Genomic DNA, 14,842 nt, shown 5'->3' with positions numbered 1-14,842 from the left:
GACTTTCTGAACTTTATGTCCTGTTATATTTATAGACAATTACTGCCTCCTTTCTTTTAGTTTCCTGCTCTAACATGTACAGTATGCTCATGTACAAACACCCTCATGCATTCGATTGCTGCAGTCTGTGAGTCATAAGACAGAAAACAGTTCTTCTTTTCTGATCTAGCCGACAGTGAGTCACTGGCAAAATTGAAAGCAAGCACCTCACTGTCTGCGTATGATAAATATATGTACAAGATGGAAAAAAGACACACATCTTGTTTCCTGTTATGCTGTCTTAAATTTTCTCTCTACACTCTTCTTAACTAAAGACCATCTGCGCACGGTCTACTAAATACACAACTGTCCAAATGAATGCTCTAGACCCTAACTGGGTATTTAGATTATTCATTTTATTTAGTGGTTGATTTTAGAAATATTGCCTAACTATTTCATGCAGAAATCATGTTCAAATCAGTGCATCCCTTTTAAAAATGTTCTCTGTCCTGATGGACCATTTACTGTAGATGTGTCTGCATGTGTATCTGTGTACCTATCTTAAAACGTGCAGTGGCTGCTGGTCCTTCGGCTTCTCCGCTGTACAGAGTGATGACTGTAACAATGTACTCTGCATCTGGTCTCAGATTCCCCAGAGTGTGAGATTCACTATCACCTCCCAGTTCTATCGTCTCCACATCACTTCCTGAAAGAGACATATACAAAAGAGACTCAGAAAACAGGAATCTGCTAAAAACACAATGAGAAATCATATCTGATATAACGCACTCATAGAAATCCTCATTGGGTGATTCATCACTTTATCACCTTCTAGGAAGCATTTCATTAAGAAGAGCCTCTTCAAAAATGTGCTGACCTGTGAAAGGGCCCCAAACGATTCTATATCCTCTGGCCCCTGCCACTCCCGTCCAGCGGACTCGAACACTGCTGCTTGAGATAGTCTCAACAGAAAGCTGCTGTACTCCCTCTAAACGCACTGCAAACACAGGCAGATACAAAGACAGAGCTTTATATATTAGCATGAGCATGTTTGTGATGCAGGAAAAGAAAGCAGTGTGTTATTGTGTCTGTGTGGTTTCATATACAATACTTTTCAAAATATAGGTTTGGTAAGATTTAAATACTTTTGAAAGAAGTCTCTAATACTCACCGTTTATTTGATCTAAAATACAGTAACATTGTGAAATATTATTACAGTTTTGGCAATTGATGGCAGAGCTGAATTTTCAGCAGCAATTACTCCAGTCCTCAGTGTGACACATGATTAATGTCAGTAAATATATTTTGTGGAAACAAAATAATTTATTTGAGAAAGTAATTTTTTTAGTATTATGAATGTCTGTCACTTTCAATCAATTTAATACATATTTGGCAAATAAAATTATTTATTTCTTTAAAACAAACACTGAGCCCAAACTTTTGAACGGTTGTACTCACATGTGCGGGCTGTCAGGGTAGCGGGTGAGGCACTGTTACGGGGGAACAGAGGGTACAAGCTGATCAGATATTCTGTATCTGACTTAAGACTGACTAAAGTCAGAGAAGTAGACTCTGCCCCCACAGATTGTTCCTGCAGCTGTGCAGCAGGCTGACCTGTTAATAAATCAATCAGGAAAACCAATTAGCATAAATAATGAATTATGCCATGCAGAAAAAATTACTAACAATGTTTTCAGCTATGGCTTGCAGTGTGGAAATACTGTACTAAACCTAGGAATAACTTCAGTCTGACAAATCCTTTACTGAATGAACTCACTGTACTCATCCATCAGCATGGCTGCTTATTTACAGTAGGTCATGACTCACTTACTAAGCTGCAAGCTCAACGTCAATGCATCATTAATTTAATGGACCATTTTCACAGACTGATTTGTTTTATTATTATTTTTTATATATTTGTAACATTTAAACTTTGTATTATATTACCTTGGCATTAAATTACAAGGAAAAGGTCATACTGCCACATAAGTGTTTCTAATATTGATAGAGGGTCAACAGTTTAGAATTACTCAAAAAATTGAATTAATTTGTTTTCCTTTGATTTTGTTCTCTCCCAAGACATTAAAGTGCAATGTGACCACACAATGTGCAAAAAAAAAAAAAACTGAGTTCAAAATTAGAAAAAGAGAAGAAAACCAACTTCTATATTTATAGTAATAAACAAAACAATGCATTTCAACAGCTACTCCACTTAGCAGTCAGTGTGTGTGTGTGTGTGTGTGTGTGTGTGTGTGTTCCAACAGCTCTACACCTCGCTGCCACATCAAGGGAAATAAAGAGTTTTTAAAACCCAACTATGTGTTCATGTCTTTATACAAAGTGTGTTACACAAGCAGAATCCGGGGAACTGAGAGCAGCTCCGTGATAGAGTAATAGCAAATGTGACATCTTTCTCTCTTCTGACTAACATAATAAATCTCTCATTATTTTGAAGAGCAAATGTATTGTAGATACATTAGGAAGCTCTTACTCGCCTTAATGCATCATCTGTTTGTTTGAGTACCTTGTTATAGGTATATTTTCATAACCAAGAAATACATTTTGTCTCCTGTTTCATTTCAAAATGTTTTGGTACATCTTCAGAAACATTTGGGGTCATGTACAGTGGCAGCAGCTCATAGCAGCTAATACCAGCTGGCCAACCAAACACAGCATATCATCAATATATGAGTCAGTTAATGACATAGTATAATTTTAAATCAAAGTTTCTGCATCTATTCATCTGCATGCAACATTAGGTTACGACAGGCAGGTTGAAACACCTTCCTCAAGCTTCAAAAACTGATCGGATTAAACACAGGGCCACACCTAATCTAACAGATCTGTTCTCTGCCAGCTCACACCTGGATACCAACCAGGTAAAGCAAACTGGCACTCCTTTAAGCTATTAACAAAAATGCCTTGGGGAAACCAAAACACACTCTCCCACCTCCCCATCTTCCTTTTATCAAAATGCTAAAAGCATTAGTTAGTGGTGCTTGCTAAGGCCATAATCACTATTACTATTGCTCACACTAAGAATTAAGGGTTTGTTCAAATTCCTCAACTACTGTTTGACGGTGGACTGTTTGTGCAACTAAGATGAATGTCCAATCGTGTGGCTTTTTGAGGAGAGACATGTATGTGCTATTTCTTCTCTGAATGATCAGGTGTAGAACTTTCCATTTAGCAACCACTCAACATTGTGGCGGCAAATTTTGAATATACTGTACAAACACCTCTCACATCTTCTTCAGAAAAATAATACAACTACTATGTATTACAGTGCTGCTTGGCCATGTCATCCTTTTTGGTCTTTATCTCTTATAAATTTATCTTCCAGAATCCCTTTCACTGACTCACACTACAAGTGTGGTATTGACTATTCAGAGAACTAAAAACATAACTGAAAAATGCAATAGAAGTATGGATTATTGTCCATGTGGAAGTGTGTCCGTCTCACCTATAGGTCCATAGGTGATTCTGTAACCCTGTACTTGGTCAGCTGGAGTGTCCCAGCCCAAGGCCAGAGTAAAAAACCCGGCCTGGATCAGTCGCAGTGCAGTCACACCTTGGAGAGGCTCTAGAGGTATTTGGGGTAAGAGAGAGTCAGAGTCTTTTAAGAGATCCTAAAAAAAGATGACACATATTTTCTGTAGTGTTCAGTTCTCACTTGTTTGGGCCTTGCCAGACACTGACTCTCCCAAGCTGTTTGGGTATTGAGCAATAACAGTGATCAGGTAGTCTGTGCCTGAATGCAGCTCTCCTGCAGTATAGCTCTGCTGGTCGCTTGGTATTGTTTCCTGCAGGTAAAAAGACATTTCAGTGGAGACCAATATGCTACACTTTATTTGATCCACTGTTGTTGTTATTGTAAACTTTTATATTGTGTGTATATATATATATATATATATATATATATATATATATATATATATATATATATATAGTAGATGATTTACTCCAAACAACTTACTAATCAGAAACATAAGCTATTTGTAACAAAGCCAACAATATTCATAGTAAGAAAAGAAATTCAGAACAGAAGAGAACGTTTTTGTGTCTTCCTCAGGTTTTATCATTAAATCATTTTTATCCCATTAATACATGTTTAGTCTGCAAAAAAAGCATTCTTTTAGCGCATTCTTCTCACCTGTCGAAGCTCTGCTGTGATTGGCTGACCCAGGCCAGATAGGGGCCTGTACTGGACCACATAGCCACTTACAGGCCCTCCTGCAGACTTCCATTGAAATCTCAGTGAATTGGTGGTCTCACTTGAAAACTGCAAGTCTGATGGACCACTGTAGGCTTCTGATGGTGCAACAGTTACACAAATCAATGATTTTAATATAGCAGGATCAATTAAACATTTAAAAAATATAAAAGTTCTAAATGAAAATACATTATTATTCATACATTCAATACATTTAATTGCTTTGTGTCTACTGCATGACAAGGCTTACCATCACTTGAGTAAGAGCCTCCAGTTGTTGTACACACACGTCGAGACACTAGGGGCAGCAATGAGCTGAGAGCTCTGAAATTCCCAATCTGAGAGGTGAATTCACTTTGAGGAGGAGAGGCAATGAGCTTCAGCTCAGCTGGGTCTGCACTCTTTATACCTGAGTAATGAAAAGAGAGAAAGAATCAACTATAAAATCAGAAGCAAACTATATTTTTTAACTTTAGTCCATAATGAATCCACAGGCCAAAGATGCACTAAAGTTTCCAGAAAAAGGTTGCAATAGTGGCTAAACACTCTACATAACAGTTCTTACCCACTGCAAATATTTTTACTCCAAGGCTACGTAGTTTTTGGGAAGGCTCCTTCACACTGTCCTGAGATTTACCATCAGTAATGAGAATAGTGATCTAAAAGAAAGAATGTAAGAAGCTGATGAGTCAAGAAAATAAAACTTAAGTATGCTATACTTGAGTAATTATTATACAAAGAATGAATCTTGTAAACAAAAACTAAAAAAAAAAAGTAATGTTTCTGAATGTAGTCTCTTAAATTCACCCAGGTTGCATTTTTTATTAAAAATAAAAGTAAAAGGGTAATATTGTTATTAAAATTCTAAATAACTGTTTTCTATTTTAATATATTTTGTCAGTCATTACCCCAGTCTTCAGTGACATGTGATCCTTCAAAGATCACTCATATATTCTCATTTGGTACTCAAGAAACATAAATGATTGATATCAATTATAAAAACAGTTCTGCTGCCTAACATTTTTGTGGAAACTGTGAAACGATTTAATCAGAATTCTTCAAAAAATAGAAAAATCAAAAGAACAGCATTTTTTAAAATAGCAATATAAGATTCTTTACTTTCATATTTGATCAATTTAATTTAATGATCAATTCAAAATGTTTCGACCAGTAGTGTACACAGTCAGTGTACAAATACAAAGCAAGAGCTTGTGTTGGATAACTCAAAGCTAAACAAAGTCATTTACACATTTGTGTTCCATGCCACAACTACAGATATGGCAAGTCAAACATGTGTGTCATAACCTCCAGCTCACCTTGGGTACATCTCTGATAGAGGAAGGGCTGAAGAAGTTGTCTGCGATGTATTTGAGACCAGCCCCAGTCCGCGTGTTTCCACCTTTATAGTTGATATTCTCTATGGCAGTTATGAGCTCGGTTCCATTCAGGTATGTAGTAAATGTAAACTCCACCCTGAGTATCATAAAAATCACAACAATAATCAACAAATGTCTATGATCAACACATACATCCATGAACCTTTACTGTACATAACAAATATAATATGAGCAGCCCCCTCATCAAACACAAAGTTTACCATAACATGTTCAAAATAATCAAAGAAATCTACCAGCAAAAAACAATATCAGCAAAACGACATACTCATCTACAGACCTGGCAGTATCGCTGTACTGTATGGTTCCGAAACGAATGCCACTGGGTCCTACCACTCTGGTAAAGGGTTTGACAATCCCTGCCATGAAATTCTTGACCAACACAAAGTTGGCCCGGCCAATACTGGATGATCCATCTACTAGGAACACAATGTCTGCTGCAACAACATTATTGCACTGGCCTGTCAACAGAAAAAAAAATAATACAGACTTACATAAATATGCACAACTGTGACCTTTCCACTATAAAAGAGATATATTTACAAATATTAGAGTAGAAGAGTAGAAGTCTTTTGAGTCTGGATATGTAGGTTTTCATTAATACAAATTTAAAAAATCCTTTCATCCTTTAAACAAAAATGGGTCAAGCACAGCAACTAACAGTAATAAATATGCATATAGGAAAAACATACAGTGCTTATACTCTTTATTTTCTTCTTTGCCTAAATTTGAACTCTTTTTATTTTACACATAAGCATTTTATTCTGTCATAAGGGCTAGACAAAACATTTCACTGCTTACCATTGTGTATACGACAAATACAACTGCGTACTTAAACTTCAGTTTTTCCATAAGCATTCACATCTGTGATCTATTCAATTCATGTATTCAGTAAAGGATTAGGGGAGGATCAGGATGAGAAGACACACGGGAAATGACCATCACCACCCAGTCTGAGAAGCCATTTCAAGGAAACAAAACATCTGGGCCCATTTATTCAGCGGCTGGTGTGCCATCTCTCCTTCACGCACTTCAGTATACAGCCAGTCATCAGATGTGTGTGACTCACCAGCTACATGAATGAATGCCCTTAAGTAGCAAACTAATTAACCTGCTGTGTTTGATTTGATCAATGAGTCACTGCGTTTTGATGGGAAGTACCCATAATGAGAACTGTCTAGTATGTGAGTACTGTGTACAGTGTACTGAAAGTGCAGAATTTAAAATTAGGGATGCACAATATACTGGGCCCATACTGGATATCAACAGATATTAGTGTGCGTGCGTGTGTATTTATCTGTATTGATTGATATTACATACTGTACTGTGTATGCCAAACTATGTGTGTTAATGGATAAAACCATATAAAATATAATTATAATAATTACAATAATTAAAAATAAGAGAAAAGTGGATTATTATTCAAAAAAAGTAATTAATAATTGTTATTTTGAATTCTACTTTTTCATTCAAACTGAATTTTTTATTTAGCAAATTTTAAAATGATTAATAAATATTTTCTTTCATACTATACTGTTACAATGCTGATTACAATTGATTTTTTTTGTGATTTATTTTTATTTAGTTTTTTTAAATAGTAGACATTTTTTAATTTCACATTTTTTTCAACAGCTCATCAGTATCAGTTACAATTAAATAATAATGTTAAAATATTACTTAATAACAATAATAATAACAATAGTAATGTGCTGATCTATGTGTGTTCATGCAAAGAAAAATAAAATAAAATCTATTACTTGAAAACATTTAACTAATAACAAACGTTATTTTGAATTCTATTTTTTTTTCTTTCAAACAGACTTTTTTCTTAATCAACAAATTTTGACATGATTAATAATCCTTTTTCAATATAGTAGTTATAATGTTGACTGGGGCTAAGTGATATGGTCAAAACACTGATCATGATAAAAAAATTATTATTGGTTGATATTGATAATTATTACAGTAAATGTCAAATCTTTCATTCTGTCAAGTTTAAAGGCAGATTTCTTCTCAAGTGAAAATTGCAGGAAATGTTTAAAACTTAAACTTTTTTTTTTACAGGACATGATAAACACTTGCCAAACAGGTGAACATTTCACAAAACTGAAGTACAATATTCCAAACAATTATAATAAGAAAATATTTTCCTACATCAAAATATGCACAAGTAAAATAACTGTAATATAATAACTTTTTGCATTAACAAAATATCTTAATAGAGAAATTAATACTTGGTTTCTGCATGTTCTAATGGCTGATATTTCAAATCATGAAACAGGTTTGTGTTCCCTGACTTTGATGGCACAATACAGAAAACAAGTAACATCTCTGAAAATGGTAACAACCTAATGCTGTTTCTTTCCACTTTTGGTGCATAAACATTTTATCGAACACTTCCTAAAAATAGTAAATTAATATTTACCTTGAGCAGTAGACGGTGATGGGAGACAAAGCAACACAGCAAGCAGCAGAGTCCATTGCAGCAAACACCCCATTTTCAAATCCTACACATAATGACACAAAAAAGAGAAATGTGTGTAAAATGGTCATCTAAACCAAAAAAGGATTATTCAGTTAGCAGTCTGTGTTGTTTTCAGCTTAAATAGCAGCAACATAATGTTCCTCCTCCAGGTGAACGGAGTGCCCAGATACCATGAACATCTGGCAAAAGCTCAAAGACAAGAAATTAAGAGAAGCAAGGTGGGGCTTGCACCATCACCACCACATAAAATAAATAGCAAAGACTGAGAGGAAGATGAGCTTGTGCAAGTTTGAAAAGCAGTTCTATTATTGGCAATTTCCAATGAAGAATGCATTTTCCAAGAGAGAACATTTGTTTAGAAGAACATTCCTGTAATATTGCTATTATGATTAAGGAGGTTACAGACTGTCATTTCTCAAAATAATGTGCTATTGTGTGATACAGAGGCATAACAGAGTTAAGGCATGTGCACGCTTACACACAGGCTCCTGCTTGCACTGGTGCTAAAACTCAGAGCACATTCTCATTCAGCAGATCTGCTCATACATTGCAGATATCATCTTGCACTTTTCAGACTTTTTGTTTGTTACTATTCATGAGGGAAAATATGTGGGATCGTTCTGTTTCTTTTCAACGGAAGTGGTCCAAACATGAATGAGTGTTTTCAAAAATGCAATTTTTTAAATATATTTCGGGCAGACGGGTGTGTTTTTGATCTTTTAATGAGAGGAAATCGTGGTCCACATTTGGAGTCACTCGGGTTTGCACTCAACAATGACTGCTCTGGAAAACGGCCTGCCTAAAAAACAAGGTTAAAAACTCACAGACAAACAGAGACGCATATAAAACACACACATGTACATCATTAAACCTTCAAAGACCTGAGTCAGAAATGCATAACTGAGTATGTATTGGTTTATGTCTCTGGCGTCTCCTACTGTCTAGGACAAACAAGAACAATTTTACCTGTATTATCCTCATTGTGGTGAGGACTTTTAGTTGGCAATTAAACCTAGTCTCATTTCAAATCTCAAAATGCCACAACATAAATTTTTTAAACCACTTTCAAAATACCCAGACCTCCACAAAACCTTAAAGCATCCCAACACACATGTCTATCTGGAGCACACAATTATACACAGACAAACAGACTAAACACTCATCTAAACAATCAAACCTCCCACATATGCACATGTGGGACTTTTGTGTGCTTTATTTTCAGCTGAGTGGACTTGTCCAGTGACATGATCCTTTTTATTGTGCCATTAATTAAATTATATGATGTGGTCCCTTTAAAAAAGTCTTTACAACAGTAATTCCTTATGGAAATAAAATTACTTGTAACATATACCGAATATAGTATACTACACAATAAATACAAAAGGGCCACATTACTAAATACTGTGAATATTAATATAAACAATGGATCAATTTATATTTTAACTCTCTCCCTTTTAATCAGTCTGCTCCAAGGAACACTGTCACAATTATGTGTTTATGGAAGGGTAATTATAGCATTTATAAGTATCCTGACTGAACCACGTTTGAGTTTGACCTGCCAGATTGTCTACGGCAGCCTCTCCCTTCCTCCATCTACACGCTGTGCATTCCGGCGCTCTCGCTCTTGCACCTATGGTTGCACAGAATTTTTTGAGGTGGCGTCATTGCACACCTGAGGTCAAGAGAGCATTGCTATGAAGCCGTCATTCAATGCAATACTTGCTAGATATCACATGCAATAATATATGTTTGATTTTGTGAAACCAGTTCAAACTGATTTCAGTCCTGACTTTTACAAGTAATAAAAAACGCTTTTTACTGTGTGGCTTAACATAAAAGTCTGAGGAATTTGACTAGACTAATAGGTTTGTGAGTGATGTTTCTTATGGTATCCAACGATGTATAATCATTTGTAATAGAAAAAAAACCTTTATTCTCTATTCTTTTGAAGAGATTGCAGTCAAATTGTTATTTACAGAAGATTACGCTTTCTAAACCTCTGGGAAGACTCCTTACTTAAAACAGGAAATTTATGATATAGCGAGTATAGTAGCAAACATATCCTTAAGGGATATCCTTAGTTTGCCCAAAAATAAAAAGACTGTCATCATTTACTCACCCACTTATGATTATAAGCTGTCCTATGCAGAAAATGACCTCATAGCACCACCTAATGCCCAATCAGCAGCATTACCAGTGGAGTCGGTTTGAACGCGAAATCCACTTCTCTTGTCACGTTTTTTGGTGGAACTACCTTTTTTTTGACAATAACATGTATGTACTTAATGTTTAATAATTTAAAAATTCAGATTCGGAACTATGTTTTTATACGTTTAAATAATATTTTGTGTGTTTTATTTTCTCTGATTTTATCCTAATTTCCCTCTTCAAATCGATGCTTCATGTAGGAGTCAAAGCCTTCATGTTTCAAACTATTTTAGAACAAGGAATAGTTCATGGCCTGAAAAGAAGATGTCCCAAAAGGGAAAGGAATGAAATGAAAAACATTCCTCCCCCTGACATGATGACTAAAGTTGATCCTCAAAATATTAAATTATGAGAGGTCGCTCCTTCAGAACACAAAAGGAAAGGGGGGGTCAAAGTCACACTGGTCACACTGCCAATTATTTCATTACAGTCTTCCTCCCACACTCCAGAACAAAACATAGATAGGAAGAAAAAACTAACTTCTTCTTGTTGGGTGTGGGGGGGGAGGTTAAAAGTAAGAAAGAAAACAAGCCGAGTGACCAACTAAAATACAGACTTAATATTTACTGAATATATTTACTGGATTTATGTATTTATTTATTTAAAAGAAAGAAATAAGAAAATAAATAGACAAAGTCATTGGAAAAAAAATGTTAACTAAGAGAAGAGAAAATGATAATGCATGGTGAAGTGCATGTATTGCCATTTATTAATTATTTTCTTGAATTTGTGATTTTACAAATCTCTAGTTTTTGCTACCAGTAAAAGTCTACACTTCAATAAAAACATTTCATATTAAATCTATCCAGTTTTGCCCTACAATCATTGCAGAAAAAAAATGTGTTGTTCACGAATTTTCTGAAACACACGCCTGAGTATCCAGACATGAACACAAGGCATTTACATTCACATGCTTCACAATGTATGTCATACAGTCTAATCAGGAAGCAAAGAAGCTATGGAGACTGACACGCAGATGTTATTGGTTATGTGCCCCAAATGTTGTTCACACATGTGAAAAATGTGCAACCAAATGTTTTCTACTGTATAAAAGAGTAGTATATTGACATCAAAAGAGCTGAGCAAGTTATCATCAAACACAGGGAAACTTTAAGGTGCTGATTTATAATTGTTCTTGAAATAATTATTCTTGGCAATATAATTAATTCTTGGCAAAGTCATAAGAAAATCTTGAACGTAAGACTACTGAGCATTCCAGCTGTACTTAATAATGACATGCATACTCTCTTACACAAGAAAAAAAGCCCACACAATAACATTCACAGTCTGACTATAGTCACTTAACACGAGCAACCCCTCGGCCTTGCTTGCATGTTCAGCAGGTGTCCACGGTAACCTAGACACTCCAGCCCTGCTTACCTAGTGTGAGATATTCAAAGTGACGAATCACACAAGTTCAACTGAGGCCATGCCCCGCCTCCTCTGACTGAACAGGCAGTTTAGAAATGTATATGATGCTGATGTGGAAATATCACTTTTCCACTTCCATCCCATCACCAGCCCATCATATTTTTATTTATAAGATCTTTATAAAAATGCCAAGCACACGTGGTTGAATCATGAACTGTATTTGGGTTGTGATTCCTTTCCTCTCGTTTCTGATAGGTCCTCTCTCTTCCCTTTTTGGTCTTGACACCGGCATGAATTAACAAACCTGCTGTGAAATGTGAAGCAGCCTAAATGATAATGAGGTTGTAACACAAGAGCAAAGAACACCCCAAGCAGCTTTGTACACATAAAATATGCAGTGATGATGTGTTTTAACACATCTCATGAGAACTAGATGAATAAATCTGATGTATCTGAAGCACATCTGTTCTGTCAAATAATAAGAATTGTGGTATTTTGTAGGATAACAAGCTTGTTTCATATCGGTGATCAGAAACGTTAATCAGACATTTTGCTTGACAGACTTTATGATTTTGCAGTTACACATTTAAGCTGTGTTCACTCTAAATTGTAAAACAAGGTAAGATGACATTCCATAGCTTTCAGAATGACTTCCATAAATCATTATTGCTTCAAACTCAAGAGTCACCACTCTATCCTGACGCTTCTTTCTACCCAAGCCTAGAGCTCTTTATTAGCACTGACCCTAGTGAACTTTCACTGACCTCAGTGCATTGCTTTACTGACCTTACAACTGATCTCAAAGAACTGAATTACTGACACTGAGTGTAAAATCACTAGTTCCCAAACTTTTAACTCCAAGACCCCCACACTGTCCTAAACAAAATATATTTATAAGAAAATACAGTTGCTCAAACTTTTGGAATTAAAATGTATCTAGTGAATTATTTACATTCATTATCTTTTGCTGTTAATAAAAATAAGAAGAAGCTTTTGCATCGTGACACATTAGAAAATATCTATGCCTACATGTTGAGGCCTTTGAATATCAAAGGGTGTCAAAAGGTTGAGAATTACTGCCTTACAGAATCTATCAACTTATCCTGTACTTCGCTGTATAACTGATCCTAAATCAGTTCTAATCAGTGGCACTACAGCGTGATATTGCTGAATAGAATTCCATCACTGACCACAGAACGCTCTCTCGTTTCAACACAAAGGGATTATAAATTACTTACCACTCAAAACTGGTCACCGAGGCGAAGCCGTCAACGACGTTGTCCTAGTCACGCATGATTTGTCAAATTCCCTTGAATGAGCCTGTATTTGTCTGGAAAATAGTTTAATTTATCTAACTACTCCTGCGCGATGCGCCTGCATCTGCCAACGGACTTTTTCCCTCCTCAAAACTGTGCAGCCTGCAAAAATCCTCTCAGTGACTAAAAGCAGAGAAATAAAATCATCTCCTTGGTTGTGCTATTAGCTGCAGTGAAAGAACTGCAGCCCAGACTTGTTCAGACGCCCGCAGCTAACCAAATCCATCACTAGACATTCACTCTGTTCTCAGGATCGTCTTTCAGAACTGCCCGCCTTCTCGCGCCAATCAAATCACGAATTAGCGGAGTTCGTGCGCTCTACTCTCGTGCCTGTACCTGCACAGGTAAATTGTATGTTGCGTTCATAATCAAATGTGTTATTTTTCCCGGGCCCGAGACATTACAGCGTCCGATAAAAAATATAATAGGTGGGACAAAAATTATTATTTAAAATTCATTCTAACAATCGTTTGTTATTTCCAATTCTTTAATAAATAAATAAATAAATAAATTGACAATGTTCAAAAGAATCGAGAAGCAAACATTCACGAATTGAGTGTAGTTTAAAATGAAGATTGCAGGTCCATTTGAGGGGGTGTTGAGGAGATTGTCAGATCTGTGTTACATTTTGGTAATGTAACATGTGATCTGTCATGTTACCACATTGATTAGCATTCCATAAATATACTCACTCTCTTCCTCTTTTCCTGCCTCTCTATCACATGTACACTTGTGGCACACCCAAGCATCTGTCCACACTCATCTGGAATCCAAGCCTAGAGGGCAGCCATCCTTTTTAAGACAATCTTTAATCTCACTGGTTTCCCTCTCTTTAATCAAAATTAATATATATTTGGAGATGTTTAAACTGTTCAGGGATTATTAAAGGATTTTAATGTACTTAACAAAAGAACAATTATCGTCAGAAAATTATCATAAAATTTATTCCGATGGCAGGCTTAGACTTGCCCTGGAAACAAAGGTTTGGACAGGGTGACAATGAGGTTTAAATTAGGCAACTGTTTATATTGGGGGCTTAAAGGGAGTGGTAGCAATGTTCAGTTTTAAATGGACAATGTTATATATGCATAACAGTATACCTGAAGCATTTCATTCATTTAAATAATACTTATTATTATAGAGAAAAGTATTTTAATATTAATATAATATTTCATCTTATAATGATTTAATACTGTATTAATAATAACCACATATTAAGAAAAATATAAATACTTGCTGATTTTATATATACTGTATATATATATATATATATATATATATATATATATATATATATATATATATTAGACACACACACACTAATAATTCACACATTTGATGCACATGTTGGATTTGCAAGCACACTATTATTGAAAGCATATTATTGTAAATTCATGCACATTAGAGTTGGACATATTCTCATAAAAAAAAGGAATAGCTTGAATGAAAATAGGATGCAGGATGCCACTCTGTATGTTAGTAAGTGTGAGAAAATAGGTGAGAAATGAACTGACGCCCACACAAGCAAATTCCTTCAGGACAGGAAGGGGGAACAGGCTTATTCAGTGTCAGCTGGGATGCTGAAAGGTGAGAACGTAAGTCACTTTAAGCAAATATGATCTGTCTGCAGCATCCCTCTGTACAGCAGTTTATTTTTTTATACAAAAAAGTAAAACAAAGAGATAAAAAACATGCACATATCCGACACCAAGTAAAAAAAGGGGATAAAAAGGAAGACAAAAAAAAGAAAGGTATACATGAAAAGAGGATTATTTTCTATATTCTAACCTCTACAAAATCTGGTTGTAAGGGTTGAATGTATCCAACCCATTTGCTCCATAATTTAACAAAAGTGCTGCTTTTAATGCGAATTGAA

General features: G+C 35.5%; 1 protein-coding gene across 5 annotated transcripts in view; it reads right to left on the bottom strand.

The window, feature by feature from the left end:
* The window catches only part of LOC127959571 (collagen alpha-1(VII) chain), a 55,207-nt gene extending 41,973 nt beyond the window's left edge, over positions 1-13,234 (bottom strand). For 4 of the 5 annotated variants that reach the window (XM_052558820.1, XM_052558821.1, XM_052558822.1 and 1 more), the window contains exons 1-12: positions 12,889-13,233; positions 8,012-8,093; positions 5,867-6,047; positions 5,509-5,665; positions 4,758-4,851; positions 4,443-4,601; positions 4,133-4,290; positions 3,653-3,782; positions 3,443-3,562; positions 1,438-1,593; positions 857-976; positions 536-685 (exon numbers count right to left, since the gene is read on the bottom strand). In XM_052558820.1, coding sequence (XP_052414780.1) covers positions 536-685; positions 857-976; positions 1,438-1,593; positions 3,443-3,562; positions 3,653-3,782; positions 4,133-4,290; positions 4,443-4,601; positions 4,758-4,851; positions 5,509-5,665; positions 5,867-6,047; positions 8,012-8,084 — 1,498 coding nt within the window. In that variant the 5' untranslated portion in view covers positions 8,085-8,093; positions 12,889-13,233. Of the gene's footprint in view, positions 1-535; positions 686-856; positions 977-1,437; positions 1,594-3,442; positions 3,563-3,652; positions 3,783-4,132; positions 4,291-4,442; positions 4,602-4,757; positions 4,852-5,508; positions 5,666-5,866; positions 6,048-8,011; positions 8,094-12,888 lie in introns of all 5 variants that reach the window. The other variant, XM_052558819.1, reaches the window with a different exon arrangement.
* Between the last annotated feature and the right edge of the window lie 1,608 nt (positions 13,235-14,842).

The sequence above is a fragment of the Carassius gibelio genome, chromosome B6 (genome assembly GCF_023724105.1).
Source record: "Carassius gibelio isolate Cgi1373 ecotype wild population from Czech Republic chromosome B6, carGib1.2-hapl.c, whole genome shotgun sequence".
NCBI classification, from domain to species: Eukaryota; Metazoa; Chordata; class Actinopteri; order Cypriniformes; family Cyprinidae; genus Carassius; species Carassius gibelio.
Note: the sequence above shows the minus strand (reverse complement) of the source record. Positions and strands in the feature narration are given on the sequence as shown.